Source organism: Monopterus albus, unplaced genomic scaffold (assembly GCF_001952655.1).
Source record: "Monopterus albus unplaced genomic scaffold, M_albus_1.0 scaffold18.1, whole genome shotgun sequence".
NCBI classification, from domain to species: Eukaryota; Metazoa; Chordata; class Actinopteri; order Synbranchiformes; family Synbranchidae; genus Monopterus; species Monopterus albus.
In genome coordinates, this window is record NW_018127898.1 from 10094154 (window position 1) to 10115810 (window position 21657).

At 39.0% G+C, this 21657-nt stretch overlaps 1 protein-coding gene across 2 annotated transcripts in view; it reads left to right on the forward strand.

The window, feature by feature from the left end:
• LOC109956211 (integrin alpha-5-like) overlaps nt 1–21657 on the forward strand; it is a 46209-nt gene that overhangs the window by 22097 nt on the left and 2455 nt on the right. For both annotated transcript variants that reach the window (XM_020593161.1, XM_020593163.1), the window contains exons 19-27: nt 5961–6028; nt 12636–12786; nt 13301–13393; nt 13635–13714; nt 14068–14148; nt 15963–16068; nt 16847–17005; nt 17091–17198; nt 21453–21566. In XM_020593161.1, coding sequence (XP_020448817.1) covers nt 5961–6028; nt 12636–12786; nt 13301–13393; nt 13635–13714; nt 14068–14148; nt 15963–16068; nt 16847–17005; nt 17091–17198; nt 21453–21566 — 960 coding nt within the window. The remainder of the gene's footprint in view (nt 1–5960; nt 6029–12635; nt 12787–13300; nt 13394–13634; nt 13715–14067; nt 14149–15962; nt 16069–16846; nt 17006–17090; nt 17199–21452; nt 21567–21657) is intronic.

The window sequence follows — 21657 nt, forward strand, 5'->3', positions numbered from 1 at the left end:
TCTTTAGGTTATGGACTGTTGGTGAAATAAAATAGTTTGAATACAAGCATTTTTCACCATTGATGTAATAATAATAATAACATTAAAATAGTTTAGGCCCAGTTGCAGTCTCTGTGTCCCAGCTAGTGCGCGATGTCAAGGCTGGCTAGGTGAGAGTCTGAAGGTAATAGGAAATGATAGACTCAAGGTCAGGCAACTCTTGAATATGAGGACATTTTTGTTTTTTAAACATTTAAAAGTAATATTGCTTAGCATTTACACTGTATGCTGCTTGAACATAATGTGGAATAAATGCAGGTCAGAAATATCCAGACTGAGAAACTACATTTCTAGCCTTCATCTCAGAAGTTTCAACTTCCAAGGAAATGAAGTGTATCTTTGCATAGAGCTGTAAAGTGTGAACTGTATTTTACATTACCACACTAAACATCTAACCAACACCACTTACAATATATGGCCACACGCCTTGCATCTCATGAACCAAACACATGGTCACCGCAGTGATTACCAGCAGAGAGACAGCAGACGACATGATGATTGCTTTCACAAAACCTTACCAAACAATCTAAACTCATGTACAAGAGGCTGTTACATGCATAGTGGTCCTCTGTGCTTAACTTCACTTACCACAGCACATCTCCCACTGTTTACATTTTGCATGCAGAAAATATATTTGAATGGCAAAGGCAGAGGATCCAGGCTGTATGTGCTGTATGTAATGTACGGCCCTTCCATATTGCTGAACTCCATATGATTAGAAGCTGAGGGTCAGGCCTGATAGAAAAGGAGGTGATTACCGCACTGTTTTTAATGATGTTATGGAGGGCTGGAAAGTCATGGCTCTGCAAAATCACAGAGGAAGCACTGAAGCTCTGTTTGGGTGGAGTGGCTCTCAGCTCTCAGACATCTGGTTGTGGTTTATTTATGTTTGTTGCCAATGGGCTCTTCCACAAGGCAAGAGCCAGAGCCTCAAAACGCGCACATGTTTATGCAAGAAATATAAGGTAAAGTGAGTATATGATGTGGGTATATGACTGTGTATGTCATGTACTTGTAACTGGCTGTTTTTAGCTGAATACACAGATTTTTCTCAGCATAGAAACATTAAAGCAAACACTTTTAGTTTCATCTGTTGTTGCCTCTTCATATGTACGAGAGGAATTAACGGGCTTCAACTGACAGTTAGCTTAACTCATGACAACAAATTGTAAAACTCATCCATGTCCACAGATTTTCAGCACAGCACACACAGAGTAAATAGCTTCAATAGCAGAAGTTTATACGCAAACTTTCAGAGTATAAAACATTATCTTAGTAGTCTTACACATTCTTTTAATATAATTGCTATTTCTGAAACATGGATTAATAATGTAAGGGGAATGGATTTTGACCTTGATGGCTATGACTTGGTATGCACAAACAAAAATGTTGTAATAAGCTGTATTTATAGAGCACCTGGAGCCAGCATAGAAAAATTTAATGACTGGATGGAAGAAAATTACTTGACAATAAGTCATAAATTAATGTTCATATGTGGTGACTTCAATATAGATTTGTTAAATCCTAACAAGCACACAGGAACTGAGGAGTTTATTAACACAATATATAGATGTAGTTTATACCCAAAAATTACAAAACCAAGTAGAGTAACAACCCAGCATGCAACACTAATAGATAATATATTTACCAATGTTATTGACAGCAAAATGACAAGTGGATTACTTATAAATGATATTAGTGATCATCTACCAGTATTTGTGGTTTATGATGGCCATTATAGAAAAGAGAGGCCAAAAACAAATCTTTTCTATAGGAGGGTGATGAATGAACATGCTGTAAGGAGGCTAAAAGTGGATTTTAACTCCTACTGTTGTTCTTGGTCATACTTGTATATGGGGCATAATCATGCTGTAATGTTCCATGGATGGTATAGGGAATGTAAATAAAATGAAGTATAGTGTACACTGGGATTGTCTTGTCAGATGGCACTATTGAAGGTATGCCAAATTAGCTATTAGCAGTTTCTGTTTGCCATGTACCCAGGAATGTACAGACAACTATCACTAGAACTTTAAAAAAGAGTTATACAACTCCAGAATATAACTTTCATCAATTCAATACAGTTTTATTTGTATAGTGCCAAATCACAACAAACGTCATCTCAGTGACAAAAGAACATCACAGTCACAAAAGAAAAGGGAAGCAACAGGACACAACAAACACAACTACAAACAATCAAACACTTAGATCCAGTTGTACTTCTGGCCGATGCCAAAGTTATCATTCCTATATACAGCCCTGGAAAAAGTTGTCCTTTCTCAACTTCTCTGTAGTTTTAGCAAAATGCCATTTTGGACAAACCAGGTTTACAGATGAACTACAGTATGGAGTCAGCATGCCTAAAAGTAACAAATGACCTACTACTGTCATTAGACTATGGAAACCATGCCATTTTCATTTTGCTGGACCCTTTCTGCAGCATTTGACAGTGCTGACCATCCCACACTCTTGGAACATCCAAACAATGTTGTCGGCTTTCAGGACAAGGCTCTTGGCTGGCTTGCAACATATTTGCAGCTCAGATCAGAATCAGTCAAAACAGACCATTTCTCACCCTTCTCTGCTACTGTTTCCTGTACTGTATCACAGAACTCCAACTAAGGCTCTATACTCCTATTCACTGTATATGATAGCACTGGGGTCTGTTTTTAGAAAACACAAAATCCCTTGCCAATGCAGTGTGGATGCAGATATATTTTCCTTTGAAACCAGCTGAAATGCATAATCTACAGTCTCTTTTAATTTGCTTTGAAGAAGTGAAATGCTGGATAAACAGACCTTTTCTTCAACTAAATGAGAGTAAGACAGAGATCCCTGTTAGAGGTTCCTTGATAATTTGTTCTTGGTTCACTGTCTTCAAAGTCTGCCATAAAGTTAAGAATCCTTTTTGACTCTTAATTAAAATTTTACAAACAAATAGATTTTGTTCCCAGCTGTAGCTTTTTTCACAGTAGTTTAGCAGTGAAGATTGAACCATGTGTTTCATTCAACATTTGGAGACAGTTCTGTGTGCTTGCATTACCTCACATCTGGCCTATTGCAACTCTCTTCATGTAGGAGTCAGTCATCATTAGTTTAGCTGCAGCTAGTTCAAACTGCAGCAGCAAGACTCCTCGCTGGCACCAGGAAAAGAAGTCTGATTTTTTTCTGTACTGGCGTCTCTTCACTGGTCACCATTCAAATATAGTTAATTTTAAGATTCTCTTTGTTTTAAAATCACTGCATGGTTTGGCACCAGCTTAAACCTCAGATCTCCTCAGCCCGCATTCAACTTTCAAACCCCTCAGATCCTTTGATCAGTTACTCATCTCCGTTCCATGCTCACAGTCCAAATCTCAAGGTGATAGAGCCTTTTCCATTGCTGCTCCCACACTGTGGAACAGTGTACCCTGTCCTCATCTGTTGCCAATTTTAAATCCTGGCTAAAGACACCTTTACATACTTGCTTTTGAGTCCTCATGATAATTAACTTAATGAGTACTGTTACTGTATTTCCATTATTTAATTATTATTTTTTAATTCTCTCTCTCTTGTTTTCATGTGTGGCTGACATTTTAATTTCATCCTTTGACTTCATTTTGGACTTGAATTCTAAGTTCTATGATTTCTAAGCTGATTTATCCAGTCATGGCCAAAAATGTTGGCACCTCTGAATTTCTGCCAGATAATGCATCACTTCTCCCAGACGATTGTTGCAGTCACAAATCCTTTGGTATTCTCATGTTTATTACTTTTGTTTGCACTGGAACCACACAAAAACACTGCAGTAGAACACAGGATTAAGGGGCCATCAAGCTGTTAAAATTCTATATTGTGGCAGTTGATTCATGCATATTATATTAGATCATTAATGGGTGTGGTCACAATACAGTGGGCCATAATTCTGACTACACCAACAGTTAAAGTTATGCTACTTAAAATTTTCATCATGTCACACCCAGTTATTCATATTATTATTATTATTATGCTAACAGACAATTAACATATTTATATTCTGTATTGTTGTTATTAGCTTTTGTTAAGCAGGATTCAAATTGTAACATCTAGGTCTGAAGATTTTTCTGTGATTTAAAATGATGACCATGGTCAGTCTATTCCCAGGTTTTTACTGTATGCAGTACAGCACATGCAGTCATTTCAGTGTGATATTTGTGTGTTTAAAAGGCTTAGGGCACTGAGGACTTTGAGTTGAGGTATTAGGGCTGTTTTCCACCTTTTCAGTGCTGTAAGTGACAGTACTGCTTTTATTTGAGATGGAGGTCTGCATGCCTGAGTAAGTCACTTGTTGAACTGTCAGGATGACTATATGTACGACAGTCTCGTGGGCACATTAATGAGGTGTAGACGGAGCACTGTCAGAGCAGTTTCAGTACATACGGACATTTGTCAGTTTATTAGCTAAAAAAATAAGTCAGTGTGATACAACAGTCCTGCAATAATTTGTATCTTTATGATAATGTCCTGGGCAGCACGGTGGCGCAGTGGTTAGCACCATTGCCTCACAGCAAGAAGGTTCCGGGTTCGGGACCTTTCTGTGTGGAGTTCGCATGTTGTCCCCATGCTTGCATGGGTTCTCTCTGGGTACTCCAGCTTCCTCCCCCGTGGGTCTGTTCAGGGACTAAGCGGTAGAAAAAAAATGAATGAATGAATGAATGATAATGTCCTGTTTCAGAGAGGTGTTGATTCAACTCTGTGATCATTATGGAAGCTGTTTGTGTGTACAGCATTATACAGAGAGGTGTTTATGTTTTTTAGCCTAGCCTGTGATATAAATGGAGTGGACAATAATAGAATTATATAAATCACTCCCAGGCCTTATTGTAAACAATTTAATTTTTAATTGTTACCATAATTCTTAATTTGGGTTCTTAAATTGATATTGTCCCTCCGTCACTGAACATAGTATGTGTATGAGTGCCAACGTTAATGGTCTACCAGGAATGATTTTGATGTCTGTGATTGCACTGGTTCACACTTGAAGATGAAGAGATGAAAGTGAAGCAGAGATGAAAAGTGGTTAGAAGGCAGGAAAGATCAGTTGGAGCTCATCACTTGAGCTTAGTAAGTCTATCACAGAGCGTGTGTGCGCCTATCTGTTTGGTGTTACATGACTGATGGTTCTCCCGAGTGAATGTAAAACCAGGGACTTGAATGAGGAATCTGAGACAGTTAACCATTGCCAGGACTGATTCTTTGCTCTCCCTGGCCCTGTGTAGCATTCTTTTGTAATCTAATCTTTCCCATATGTTGGAGAGATGAAGCCGTGGCAACAATGACAGTAGAGTGGAGCTACATGGGACAAATGGTGGACAAAGTGAGAATAAAGCAGTACAAGGGACGCATTTGAAAAGACAGTACAGTCAAATCAAATCACATTCATCATTTACTGTGGTTTTCACTGCGTCATCTGTCACATAAGACTAAAGAGCAGATCAAATCCCATTCTCTTCTAATGTGAGGTTTTCACTCTTTTTGATCAAGGCATTTCCACAAAAATGTAATACTTGTTTAGATGGAATTTGTCATCCTTTCATTCTCCAAAGCATTCACCATGTTGTCTCTATTCTTCCTTTTCTTCTTTCCCACATGTAAAGCACATATTACTTTTGTCCTGCAGACATGAAAGGATTCTGCTTTCACACAACTTCTTGGCATCTGCTTGTTGCAAACATTGTTACAGATTCCTGCACATGGAAGATATGTACTGTATAGTCTATATCCTCTTTTATTCTTTCATGAAATCATGAATCCAGTGTACTGACTTCTGTAAACATTCACTTCCTCAAAAGTTTTTTTTCTCTCCATGCCTTTGGGCACTGGGCACGTCTTTTACCCATCATATCCACCCCTTGCTCTTCTCTCTTTGACTATTTATCTCTGTATTTATTTTTCTTTCTCAGGCCCAGATTCAACTGGATTGTGGAGAGGATAATATCTGTGTACCAAACCTTAAACTGGCTGTTTATGGGTGAGAGGAAATTACCTTTCTATTAATTTACCTGATTCAGCAAACAAAACTTAACCCCTCCAGCTGTTCACTGCTAATCAGTAGTTTTCTCCCTCCTTATTCAATTCAATCTATACTAAAGAAATCTCTTAAATTTATCATATAAAACACAGTGTTTCAGGTTGAGGGAATATAAGAAGAATTACAAAGTTAGCATGAACAGCAGTTACTGTCCTGGCTAAACAGTCAAAGTAAACAATACCACTTATAGGAAACACACACAAAAAGTTGCCACAGCACAGGCCACACTGTTTAAAGCAGTATTAACTGAGAATGTGGGTAACATGTTAGCAAGCAATTGTGTACATACTCATCAGCAGACATTAGGAGTCATTTTTCAAGCTACCTAACAAATGTAAGTCCAGTATTCACCTTCCTTTTAGCTTTATTTCAGTCTCTGCCAACTCCTGAGAGAAACAACTGGCTCATACTTCTTACACTTACTGCAAACAAGATCACTTGGTTCAGCCTTGCATGCTCCATACTGATTTTGATAAAAGGTGCTTCCAACAGCTGCAGCTAAACGTTCTTCATGTCAAATGAAGAACTGGCTGTTAAAAGTGAGAAATGTAAAAGGTAATATATCTGTCTGCAGTGAGTGTCCATGTGACCAAACATTTGAGTCAAATTAAAATTTCAAGTTCACAGCAACAAAGGATCTGCTGTTTTGAGTTAGATTTATGTTTTGTAAAAAATTGTTTCAAATTCGCCAAATTAAACAATGTAAGTACAACAAACTTTTGATTTTAAGTTGACCTGACTGCTAATTTTAGGTAATTTCAACTTGTTTAGTACAACTAAAAATCTTTTAGTTGAGAAAATGTAAACAGATGTTGCAGCGCGTTGCATTAGTTTTGAAGTTTTCTTTCATTGACAGTGTAGCTGCTAAACACTCTGTTTTGTTCTCTAGCTACTTGCTAACTTTTCTGTCTACTGTTTGGTGCTAGGCACTTAGCATACAGTGAGTTGAAAACAGCTGCCTGCTGCAGCCAGGGTCAGGTCAATGAACAGTGAGATTGAATCATAACAGTTACAAGGCATAAATCCAAAGCACTGAGCTAAAGGATGCTCAAATGCTCCATATAGGAACAGCTGGATGATTCTTGGACTTACAGGAGTTCAGTTTCACATTAATATAGTGCAGGTGTTTTCAAAGAGTGAGGGGGTAAGCCTCCCCTCAGAGCAGATCATGAAAGCCTACTGTTTCACTCATGGCTTTCAGTAATAAATGGAAACATCTTTTAAGCAAACCACCACAGTTCCACTCTCAAGGACTATTACACATTGATTTCTAAAAAACATAAATAAATAAAAAAACGTTATCTGTATCCAGTGTTCTCCCACATCACACTTAAACTGTGGGCTACTCTCATGAACAATTATTTACCAATTAATCCTCCACAGTCCAATCACAAAATTAAAACAGACAACAGCAGTCTTACTAAAATAGCCTCAACTCAGCAAAATCATACATTGTGTTGCAGCAGCTATCTAAAATAACAATCAGCCACTGAAAGAGAGAGCAGGGAGCTCAGTTATATGCATGTTGTCCAAACAAACAACTTCGTAACTGTTTGATTGTTTATTGAAGAAGCAAACCATCATCTTACAAGTCAGTCATAATGTGGAACATGGAGCAAACTGGACAAAAATCCTTCCAACTTAGTGGTCAAAAGAAAAGAGGGCTTCCAACCACCAGTGCACAGCTGACATTAATTAATCTGTCCTCTACTGCTGTGCCCCAGTGACACACACACACCAATATTAGTGGCTGCATGACAAATGTAAAACCCAAATAGCCTCTTGGCTCCTACACATTGTAAGGCCTATTTGTACAGTTTTACAGTCAATAATTTTTGAACACATCAAACTCAGTTGCCACCAAACCAAATCATCACTGCGCGCCATGCACAATGCTGCTTTTCATATCATTGTATCCACGTTGTGAATATTCCATAAACCTGCCTTGTGTATAACACAACGCAATACAATTCTTCAGTTGCCTTAGTATTTATAGTGCTAATGTCTCAATTTCTTTCTTCTGTGATCCTCTAGTTTTCTATCAAAACATTCTCATGTCTTGATCACCTAATTTGTTTACATGGTCTCTTACTGCCATTAGCTAGCACCACTTTGCAAATAACACTGTGGTAGTGGAGCATCATCAGGACCAGTCCATGAAAATTTAAATTTTAAATAATCATTGTCATACTTTGTTTTCTGCTAACCCCTCTGTCTCCTCTCTCACTGAAGTAAGTTACTACAAATCAATTCATTTTGCCCCACACATAGCCAAGCTAAGAATGATGTTTACAGTAGTAAAAAAAAGTTTCATGTTTTTGTTTATTTTTTCTCACACTGTGCCTACCCTGAAATCCTCTGGTGCCCCACAGGACAGGTGCACCTCACACTTTGAAAACCATTGATATTGTGATTTAATTTATAGTTAATATAAAAAACTGATTACTAAAGCTTTAACTCCCTTAATGGAGAACAACACTGCAATATGAGCTTGGCAACATAGCAGACATACAGATCACCTACAAGTACCTTGGTATGCCACAGTCACATGGGAACCATGATGAGGAGGCAAGAAAGACAGCAACATCAAGTACCATCAAAGGATAAGACTCCTGGAGAGCCATCTCAATGGGTGAAACAAGATCCAAGCCATCAACACATACACTGGCATAGTGAGCTGGCCAAAGGAGGACATGGAGGCTGCTGATGTGAAGACCCAGAAACTCGTCACAGTTTACAGAGGCTTCCCTCCGAACTCCAATGCCTAGCTGGAAAAAGGGTGAATGTGTGAGTGTTTGGGAGTGCGAATGGGTGAATGGCCGAGTAGTGTAAAAGCGCTTTGAGTGTGCTGTAAAGTGTAGAAAAGCGTTATACAAGTATAACATCATTTAAAACCATTTACTACCCAGAGAAAATGCCATTACATGGTAAGGTCCTTCATGGAATGTATCACTGACAGATAACTGAGGTGGCTAACACTGAGAAATCCTACCAGTGGTTGGAAAAATCTGGCCTTTCAGACAGCACTGAGGCACTGGTCAAAGCAGCACAAGAACAGCACTAAGTACCAGATCAATTGAAGCAGGGGTCTACCACACCAGATAGCATCCCAGGTGCAGACTGTGCAAAGACGCCTCAGAGACAGTCCAACACATAGTGGCAGGATGTAAAATGCAGGCAGGAACAGTGTACACTGAATGGCACAACCAAGTGTCTGGCACAAGTATGGGCTAGACCCTCCCAAGTCCATATGGGAGACTCATCAGAAGGTCATGGAGAATAGCAGGGTTAAGATCCTGTGGGACTTCCAGATCCAGACAGACAGGAAAGTACTGGCCAACCATCCAGACATTGTGTTCCATGTAGACAAGGAACAGAAGGAGGTAGTGGTGACCGACATAGCAGCTCCAATTGACAGCACCACCTAGAAGAAGGAGTATGAGAAGCTGGAGAAGTACCAGGGCCTGAAAGAGGAACTGGAGAGGATGTGGAAAGTGGTCCCATTATTTCACTGATCAACATGGCAACCAAACTGAAGAATGTAGGTTTGAATATGTAAGAAACCTACCTTGAAAATGTTTTATGGGGAAGGAATTGCATTCAGATATATTTTTAAGTCTCAAGGATACACATACTGGTTTTAAAATTGAATGTATAAAACTCCAGGTCCCATTTTCCTGTTGAGTTGCTGTGGTTACCTGTAGATAAGACAGTGATTTTGGTGAAATATAATCAGAGAAAAGAAGCTACACATCTAGAGCAAAGATCCCTGGCTCACACTCACTTATTACTGTTAATTACCCATGTACCTTTGTTGGTGAATGAACGTCAGCCAGATATTTGGCTGTCTCAGTCTCAGCTCATTCATAAAGTGAACATAGACTATCAGACATTCTCCTTCCAGCCAGCTCTCTTAATGACGAGTGATTTGCATTACATAGTGATGTGATTTCTCTTAGCTGCAGAAATACAATCAGTGCAAAATGTTTCCCATGAAAACTCAAAGATCTGTATTTGTAGTTGCCATGGGACCAAACTTGAATGATTCAGCACTTTCACTAAATAGTTTCCTTTCAATGAAATATTATAACACAGCATTTTCTCGTGCATGCCAAAAATTTGCAAACAGCGTGATGTTTAACATTCACAGCCCAGAGATTTGTGATTGGTGTCTGAGTTGTACATATCTTCTGGTTTTAATTATGCCTTTAAGAGCTTTAAAATTTGCTTTTATATTTTCTCAGTGCATGAGACTCATTGTAGTGTCACATCTCAACCATATGCCACAGACCTCTGTCTGTTCTCAGCATCTGTGCAGTGCTGGTGTTCAGTGTTGCTTCCTCTGAATTGGCCAAACTTTCTCGGGCATAATTAAAATCATCTGGTGCTTGTCTTACCTAGCGAGGGGTCACTGTGTCCAAACCCTCTGAAGATGGGGGAAGGGAGGAGGAAACAGGGACTGAAAGAAGAACCCAGGTTCTGACCCTGCTTTCTCCCCTTTCTACTCAATAGAATAATAAATTTACTATCACAAAGTGTAGCTGTTGGGGGAGGGCTGTCGTGTGTCAGGAAGATTTATCACTACACTGAAAATGTGTTTGCACACAGGGGTGTCACTGTGAACATGAGGAATAAGGTGGGGGTCGGTTTCCTGAGACAAATCACAGTGATCAGATTTGGGTCATTTCCCAGGTTGGCCATGGACAGATATGCAGGAGAAAACAGCCTTTGGGGACTGTCTAAAACAGAGATGTATTGTCTGGAAAGACTTCATGTTCCTGCTTTCCATTATGTTTAACAATTGCTTCTTTGCCATGTTGGTCATGCCCTGCACCAAATGACTTAAAATGAACATGGGGTAAAGCTCAAACTAAACTGCAGCAGTTTTATAGGCTGTAAGTGGAAGCTGCTTTTTCAGTCATTTTGATTGCTATAGATAAATGGGCTTTTCAAGCTTGATAAAAATGAACAAATAAATATAAATTATGGTGATACTCATGGGAAATACCATATAAGAAAAGTCTACAGCCATGCTAACAGCTACATTACATGTATGTCAGGTTGTAGGCATGGTTTTATTTGCCTAAAGGTCAAAGACAATATGCTAACAGGCACACAATGCCAAGGCACACAGATGTTTAACATGTCTGTTTACCATGTTGACTTTCTTAATGTATAACATGTGCTAATTAGCAACAAGGACAACGCATGGCAGATGATGAGAATCTGATTAGCTATGTGTATGATTGGTTGTACTGTACTGGACAAATTTTTAGGTGACGGTGGAGCTAGATAAAAAGTTGGGGATAACCAAAGTGGTCACAATTCAGCCAGAGGAAGGCATGACGTACTAAACCCACCCAGCAGTTGTTGAGACATTTTACTGAAAACCACAAATGTCAACTTCATGGTGGTCCACACACAGAAATATTGCAATGGCACACTGAGAATGAACCGCTTAAAAAAACATCATCTTCACCAACCCCCACTGCTCCAATTAGAGTCTGTCTCTTACCATGCAAACCTGCCAGTAAAAATGTTTCAGTGTTTGCTGTGCAATCATACAAAGAAAGTAATGTCCAATATATATCAAGGCTGGTGATAACAGTTTTCAACAATTTATTTTCTGAGACCTATGCTTTCAAATTGTATTTTTTATTTGCTGTGTTTGGAACAAATCATCAAAACTAATGTTTTATACGGTTCAAAAGATTGTGTTTAACATGCACCTCTTGAATGCGAGCGCTGCTCTATGTCATTGTTTACATGCTTGCATAATTTGTGGATCTGGAAGATTAAAAAATATATAGACTAAGAGGTAGATTAGGGCCTAATCATTACTGGCTGAACTTACTCCCTGGTCATGTACTGAATTGAATCACACAGACACGTGTCTTTAATTTCTGAGGAAACACACACCTAACGCTCCCAAGGAACAAGAGGAAGCAAGGTGGCCATGATGCAAATGCATGGTTAAAAGCATATGCATACATATTCACACTAACCTTATAACTAACTTATAAGATGTTGTGTTTACGGCTTGTTGTGGTGCCACAGATCTATTAATGAAGGCTTAACAGTGTCTTGTGGTGCCACTGGTCATTGGAGCCAAGACAGCATAAATCTAAATGAATACTGGTATATAATGGTAATATGTTATTAGTTTACTGTATATTTCAGTTTGATTGCTGCTTCAAATATCTAGCTCATCACAAATATGACAAACTGACTAAAGATTAAATTTATTCATCTATAAAAAATCTATAATATATAAAACATTTTTTCAGTTGTTCCAAATGGTAAAAAATTTGATTAAAATACTACTACATTTACCAACCTGTTTTAAAATGTTAAGCTTAATAAACATTTCACACTCATTTCATACAGAACATAGGTTCTGTATTTTGCTGCAGTATATGCACTAGGGGCAAACAATTGTTGATTTAATGCCCTTATATTAGTTGTACACAACCTTAAAACAGCAAATCAGTTATGATAAAAAAAAAATCAGAAGTGTATTGATGATGTTGTGACTTTCTTTTCTCAGTGACAGAAGAGAGGTTTACTTGGGTGATGAAAACTCTTTGAGTTTGACCTTCAATGCCAGGAATGAGGGAGAGGGAGGGGCGTACGAGGCGGAGCTCTTTGTGGTACTCCCCCCAGAGGCGGACTATAGCGGTATAGCACGCACCAATGTGGTAAGGAGGGCAGCGGTCATTGTAACTGTACCTTTAGCCAGGGCTTTACAGTGTGTGCATTGTGTCAAGTTTGAAAATCAAGTTAACAAACCACATCACCACAACGCCTGACACTGGGTTCCAGTGAGTATTATTATTTTTTCAAGTGCTCAGTTTTTACTGTTCTCTGGCCTAAGTAGAGATAACAAGTTTGTGGCTTTCACAAGCCTATTTTCTTATTACTGTATGTGATCTATGTTTTTTAACAAAGTAGCACATTTTGTGTTTTGCTGTACAGCAACCAATGTGAAAAACCCACATTCCCACCATCAGAGTAAAAATACACTATAAAAAATATTGAGTAAAAAAAACAACTGTAATCCCTGTAATAACAGCTGTCTGCCACACCAAAATGTGTTACAATGTCTAGAGACTTTTTAAAGAGTGAAATATTTTACATATGCTTAGGTATTAAATAACTTTTATATCAGAGGTAAAGATCTGACAGTATTTGATGTTTTTGTTTCCTTTCCAGAGCCTGACACAGCTGACATGCAGTTATGAGGCAGAAAACCAGACTCGGTATCTCGTGTGTGATCTGGGAAACCCCATGAAGCCTGGTACAAGTGTAAGAGGCAACAACCTATATATTGTCATATTGTTTATGTATAGTGTACTCCATACATAAGCAAAGTGTTTTTACACTACACTGATACAAAATATAAATCACACTTTTATGTAGAAAGAATATCCTGCTTCCAAAAGAATGACATCTAAGACCAAAATATTTATTTATTTATTACATTTTTATCATTCATTTTTCATGTTCCTGGGATTGGCCATATGAATTTCCTGGGGTCATTTCCTAGTTATGGGCCGGCCTTCGGTTCACTGTGCCCCGATTGAAGGACACCCACAAAACTGTGCAGTTTGAACTCCAAATACGAAGGTAGGTCACTTTTCACAGAGTCCAGTACTGTATGGTGATACGAACATCTGTGTTACCTGCAAGCCCTTAAAGACACTATGAAATGAAAGATTCATTACATATACCTTACATAGATGTTCTAGTGGTGGGTCTCTGTTAATTGATCATTTATCTCTTGTTATGTGCTAAATATGTGTAAAAAAAATCATTTTAGGATTTTTTTTAAATAACAAAATCCTCTCTTTTATCTTCCCCTAAAACACACAAATATTTTTGAGGACTCATTTTGAAAGCAGGGGCAGTAAGAACAATTTATCCCATCAAGTAATAGATGTGCTTTCTGAAACAACTTTTTGTGTTTCTGTTTGTTGTAGCAAAAATGCCAATAACTCTGAGAGTGAAGTGGTGTCGTTTGAGTTGGAGGTGGCTGCAATGGCCAATGTCATTCTGCAGGGGTGAGGCCTCATCGCTAACTCTTTCACTAGATTACTGTCATATAGTATTCTCAAATGGCAAAAAGAGTAAAACAAAGAATGTTTTTCTCATTAACATAATGTTTAATGCACATTCATCTAGTACAATTGTTCTTTTATCAACAGAAGTAACAAAAATGGCCATGGGGTATATAAAAAGAAAGTTATTGTAAAATAATGAAAATCATATCTGTGCAAAAATTTGCATCTCCCTTTATGAAATGTTTTCTAATCCTTTTGGTTGTCCTCCCTAACCCCTGCCAATCTCTTGGGGTACCCTCTGAGTTAGTCTTTTGACTGATGGTAGGTGGCTTTGCTTTAAAATCTTCTGATATCGGGCTGCATTCATTCTTCCTCCCACTTTATGCTCCCCCAAAACATTAGTGAGCCTGCACCATGTTTGACTGTGGGAATGTATTCCTCTCCTTGTAGTTTTTTCTCACCACACATACCTGTGCAAATTATGACTGTATATTTCAACTTTGGTCTTATCGGACCACATAATCTTGGTCCTTAGCAAACTTCAAGCCTGCTGCCTTATATACAGAAGCAAGCAATGGCTTCCTGCCTGCTCTTATCCCAAACAATCCAGACATGTGCCAGCTATGCTTGACAGTGGAGATGTGGAGTCTTACTAGCCTCTAAGGACTTTGTCAGATCCCCTCCTGTTTGTTTTGAATTTTTACATAGCTCAAGCAAATTTCCTTGTGGTTCTTTCAGTTACATTATTATTGAAAACCTGTGGATCAATTTGAAGAGGGCTGTACAAAACAAACAACCAAGCAGCCTGAATGGATCCAAACACTGCTCAGAGGGCCTCAGAGGGCCAAAGAGGTTGGAGGAGGTTACGGAGGACATACAAAGGTGTCAGGTCCGCTCGGCACGACCTGTTTCTCTTTCTTTTTTTCCTCTTCCGCTCTCCCTTTTTGCTGGATCAACGCCTCAGCTGTGTCGCATCGGGTAATTAGTGACTCGTGGGTCGGTGCGCACACCTGAGGCGTATTCCGGTGATTTGTTGGCTTCCTTATTTATACCTCTGGCAGACGCCCCGTCGTCGCCGGAGCATTGCGACATGTAATGGACAATACTTACCCAAACTAAGATAAATGTTGTGTTTGACCTGCATTTTTATACGTGTTTAAGATGCTACGCTGACAGTTCCTGTGCGTTTTGGCTTGACCTTATCACGCTATTATGCGGTTAGCAATATGTCCTTTTGTCTTCCACGCTGACAGTCTCTGTGCTGTGGATTGCATTGCTTACGTTGGTTCTTTTTGTTCACCTGTCCGTTCTCATCCTCCTGCTATCCTAGTTCCTGTCGTTAGTTTGTGTGTTTACCTGTTCGTCCTGGTCTCCTTAGTCATCACTGCCCTTCCCTTGTTGTATGTATTATGGACCCTGTTATGTTGTCATGTTGTTTTTATTCCATTAAACCACCTTTTTTGTACTGGCACCTGGGTCAGCCATCTTGAGTCCAACCCCAGTTCTGCCTCACCCTCCTGGTGAGGGGGACTAAACCATAACACAAAGGATTAGAGAACATTTCATGATTTTCATTATTTTGCTAAAGCTTTCTTTTTATACACTCCCTGACACTCCCTTTGTTACTTCTGTTGATGAAGGAACATTTGTACTAGCTGTATGTGCACTATATTTTATGCTGATGAGAAAAATATTGTTGTTTTACTCTTTTTGCCATTTCAAAGTAAGGGGATGCAAGCTTCTGCACCCAATTGTATTATCACTGTGGCTCCTGCCAGGGGAAATTCTAAACTGTGCGTTTGTGTCTCTTCCAGTGTTTCTCGGCCAGACAAAGTCATCTTTCCCCCTCCAAACTGGACTGTTCATCACAATCTGAGGGAAGAGCAGGATATCGGCCCTGAGCTTCAGCTGGTTTATGAAGTACATCATGATTTCTTATGGTTACTGATCTCCCCTGTTTGTTCTCAGTGATGTTTGAAATAAAAATGTGGTTCAACTAAAATTTCCATTCAGTGATTAGTAAGGGACTATATCAAAATTGTTAGTCACTGTACCCACTGTAATTGGCTTAGGACTACCAGTGTTGATGTGGCTAAATAATAGGGCAGAAAGACTGTGTGGGATTGGAGTGGATTGAACCCACACCTCTTTCACCTGTGACAACAAAAATATGCCAGGTGACACAAAAAGGATCATTTTGTATCACCTGGTGGATTTTTGCAGAAGAGTGAATGGGGATTTTGTGATCAGCTTTATTTACACAAAAAAAAATCTATCTATTAAAACGTCTTTGAAATAGTTTTTCTGTGTTTTATTAAATTATTTCACAAATTATTTGCTTGTTTATACATTTTACACAATTTATTTACATGGAATACTTGGGATTCCATAATAAATATATTGTTTTGAGATAACGTACTGGAGGGAAGGATGTTTTAAAAGGTACAGCCCAAAGAAACACCTGGGGAGTGTCTTGCCTTTGTTGTTGTTGTTGTTTTTATAAAATAAGGTAGGAGATTTAGCCTCTCTCTCCACCCCAAACACAAACACATTATACCTTAAAAAATTGGATTTATCTTTTTTTAACCTGCATCAGACATGCAGTGTGGCCATACTTCATGCAGGATTATTTCAAAAGCCTTTAATGTTTCTTAAGCAGGTGAAGAAACAGCATCTCAGTTTAAACTCTCTCTTTCAGTTGGTGAATAATGGTCCCAGTGACGTCAGCCAGTCAATGTTAGAAGTGAGGTGTCCTTTGAGGGCACACGGGCACGAGCTGCTCTACCCAGTGGAGGTGGTCACTGAGGGGCCGCTCAGCTGCTCCTCCAAAACAACCTTCAATGTGTTGAATCTCAAAGTGAGGACACACACACATACACACACACAGATTGGTGTGGTGACTGTGTTTGTTAAGGACTCTCTCAATGTCTTTATGTGTACAGCTCCAGCCTCCAGCAGCAGAGGGTCCCACTTCACTGAAATCCAGCACTGAGCACCACATCTGGAGGAAGGAGGTACACAGAGATCCTCTGGCTGATCAAGGAAACCTGGTGAGACAAATAAATAGAAATAAACGAGAATACATTTTCTGCCTTGTGTGTGCAGGGACACTCATATACCTAATACATGCCTGCTTATTACAGTAAATAAGCATTTCACCAAATGTAACTCCTATAACACTCTTGGATTTACATTGAACAGTTAAAAAAAGTTTCAGAATGACAGATACAGAGTGCAATAGGGATGATGTTTTTTGTAAGCCAACCCAGAAGTTTGCATCATCCTGGTTCCCTCAACAAAAAGCCAGTGGGATTTTTCCATAGGCTTTTGTATTATTGTGGAAAATAAGCTCTGTGACAAACAATGGTTTATGACACCTAGACATTTTGTTCAACAAGATAATCTTCACCACTGAACGCCACTTTTATGTTTTTTTAAGCTCAAATACGATCGCCAGAAGTGAAAAGCTATTGCAAGGCTATAAAAGAACTACACCTAGGCTTCCAACTTGTAATTTGATTTAATTTGCTTACCTCTTCTTTAATATCCTGCCTTCTTAGCATGACCTGATCCTGGCTGTGTCCGTCAGTTAGAATAGTTTGCAAGTGTGTGAGTTTAAAAATAAAGAGGCTGCAAAGGCGGGCTAGTAATTAGATGAGTCTCCGTGATATGTAAAATCCCAGACAGCCTCTGCAGTCTCATTTAGCCACTTGTCAGCAATTGCCTTTTTTAAGACACGTAAAAGCATTAAAATCATGACTGGGGTATTATACCAATGTATTTTATCTCATAGAACAAAACGTGAAAATGTACTGGCCATGTGTTAACTACAGACCTTATTTCAAGCGTCTAACCATAAACCCATTCAAAAAACTTGCTGACTTCGGGGCAAGGGAACCAAAAGTACAGAAATGCTGACTCAGATCTGGGTTTTAGGATTCACTGCTGTGGCACACATTCTTCAGTGTTGTCAAAATCCCACATTACCCACAATTCAGCTCAACAGCCAGCACTTCGTTCAAAAAATTCTGGTGTGTTTTGCTAGCAGTGGCTAATGTAGCTTAAAACATGTAGCCTCAAGCAGAGATGAGGGGTGGGTTTAATTCTTTCTTATGCCAGATTTGTTTCATTTTCACACATGAAGACTTCAGTTCCAGCTGCTTCTAACTCAAGTGACATTGCTTGAAGCAATATATCAGATTTGAGAGTCACAAAAATCTTTATACAACTTTGTTCACATATGCAATAGTACTCCCCAAGACCTGTAAACAGACTTTGATGTGTAAAATCGGAGACTATAAACTGCTCTGTTTACCCACCCTCTGAACGGTATACCTAGCCTTTACTGTAAATCAGAGAAGCTTGTTATGAGTTTCACCTCAGTGTGGCCAGAAGCAGTAGAGTTAAATTTGTTCTAGCACAAAGACTGAGAACAGGGTGACACTGTTCACCGAGCTCTGTCAAAGCCAAAAATGCGCTTTCCAAAAATTTAAAACCGTCATTTTTATTTGGGTTTTCTTGTCTGATGGCAGACCTATCCATTTTCAAAGTATGAACTCGCAAAACAACCAATTTTGATGGATTTACTTTTTCTTTTCTGGCCTCTTGAGAACATTTGTGACTCATGAGTCACATGTGTGTAGAGCTGTTCACTCTAAACTCACCACAACAGAAGCTCTAAATAAAGTCAGTGACTGTTGGGTGTTCAGTCCCACTGGATTTCATATGTGTTGTCATTACTGTGGCCCTGCTGAGTGGGCATTGCACACTCACTGTATGTAGTGCCTTCTGCTCTCAGAAGTGAAATGATAAAACTGAACATTATAATTAAAATATTCCTTTCAACAGAGGAAATGAGAATGGATATAATGATGTCTGGTCAACATCCCTTGCTGTTTGCTGTAATTGTTTGTGAGATGACTTCAATTAGATTTGTGATTTACTGAGGTGCTTTGGTACGGCTTGCTTCAAATGACAACTCATAGATATCCCAATGCAACCACATGAAGATGTTTTCCAGCATCCATGTGCCACTGTTTGAACGTTGAACATTGACATTACTTTTGAATCAGTACAATCATCACATCCATACTTGACTCTACAGGTGAAACTGTTAATAATCCACAGGATATTAACAATGTATTTCAAGCATTTTATAGCAAACTATACTCCTCTGATCACAAACCAAATCCATCTCAAATAGATATTTTCCTAAACAATATAAAATTACCAACACTATCCAGAGAACAAACCGATACCTTAGATGCCCCCATCACTCTGGACGAACTCCATAAAGCAGTGAAATCCATGCCAAATAATAAATCACCTGGACCTGACGGATTCCCCACTGAATTTTTCCGGCAGATACTGTATTATCACCACTATTTCTCAGAGTTACCTCAGAAATTAAAACCACTTCCATAGTACCGACACATATGAATACGGCTGGCCTGACACTCCCGCCGAAAACTGCTGAAACCCAATAAAGACCCAACCCATCCTTCCAGTTACCATCCTCTGTCACTTATTAACACAGATCTAAAAATTATCACCAAAGCACTAGCAACTACACTAGAGACCGTCCAATAATAATCCACCCAGACCAAACAGGCGTCATTAAAAGTAGACACGCTTTGGATAACATCCGTAGAATATTTAACTTAATCAGTCTTGCACAACAAAAACAAACCGACACCATAATTGTATCATTAGACACAGAAAAAGCATTCGACAAAGTTTAGATTCATTTCTCTTCAGCCCATACACAGGTTTGGTTTTGGAGTCTTTCATCCACTTGATCAAAACTCTATATACATCACCTAGAGCTACAATAACCACAAATGGGATAACCTCACAAAGTTTCACTCCTCACCAGAGAACCAGACAAGGATGCCCACTCTTACCATCTCTATTCGCCATCTTCATTGAACCTCTAGCAACAGCAATACGACAGAATAATAGCATCAAAGGAACATAAGATACCAACTCACAACATAAAATTTATCTACAAATGAATTATTATTATGTTGACAGGACCCCTACAGTTCACTACGAGAAACTTTCTCCATTATTAACACATTCTCCAGGATTTCGAACAATAAACTGGAATAAATCCACCATATTGCCACTCTCTGAAGGTGCCTGGGATTCTGCAGCTCAAGACTGCCCCCTCTCACTTCACATTGGCAACATTAAATATTTAAGTATCAGTATTCTCCCCAGAACTTAACCTCAACTACACCCCTCTGCTAAAAAAGTTAAAAATCCATAATTAAATCAAACATCAATATAATCAACAACCCACTACAACCTTCCATGCTAATTGAGGAGATAATGACGTTTACAAACTCAAAGAAGATAATATCTAAACTTTATAAACTAATGTCAAATACAGACAGAACAATAACAATACCAACGACTAAATGGAGAGGATTTGTTGCTCCCCCCCAGCCTCGACTTCTGGACCAAGATCTGTAATAATATCTTTTCCATGACTACCAATATAAACGTACAGCTTATACAATATAAGACTATTCACAGGACTCACATCACACAAGGTAAAATGCTGCTCCAGAGCTCCCTCTGATGGCCTCACATGGTGCTGGTGGCTCAGGGCAGGGGCATCACCAGTACACTCCTGGTCCTGTGTTGATTTAACCCCCCACCCACCTCCACCCTCACAGTGGGATACACCCACACTACACACTTTCACACACACAACTTAATTTAATAATCCCTTTGTCTCTTTTGCTAATGTTTGTTGCCTCATCTTCTATGTTATGTCTTTTGTCTTGTAAATGTGTTATTTCATGTAGCAATAAAAAGAGATTAAAAAAATCAGTACTAACCTAAAGGGACAATTTGTTGTATACTGTGGGTTGATAGATTTTTGACAAATTGTGTAATCAGGTCCAGAGCCTAAAATTCAAAATAAACATTCAAAACATATTATACATGATCCAACAAGATCAAACTGAAGGCTCATTTATTTGAAACAGTTTACTGTATTATGGACTGATATCCTAGCCTGGTTTCAGGTTTTTAGATTGACACCCACACCCACATAGTGAAACAATACAAGTGAAACAAAAGGCTAGGCAAGTTTATTTATACAGCGCATTTTCATATACAGAGGCAATTCAAAGTGCTTTACATAATACACACATGGAAATCATTCTTTCACATTTCTATGATTCCTGCAGAAGAAGCTGAGAGTGCAAGGCTAATATCAGCCAACTGAATCATTAATGAGAAGACAGGTGTTAAATGCTGCATTTGTTGTGCTTGGCTGTGTCGCTCCACAGAGCTGCTCCACAGTGGAGTGCTGGCAGCTGCAGTGTCATGTCGGGCTGCTGCAGAGAGCAGACAGTGTTATCCTGACTGTACGATCCAGACTCTGGGCTGAAACCTTCATCGAGGTGAGACTACAGGACTCTCTGCTCTGCAGCACTGCTGGTCTAATATATACTGTTGGTACAGGAATGCCAGACTGAGAAAACAACATCAAGT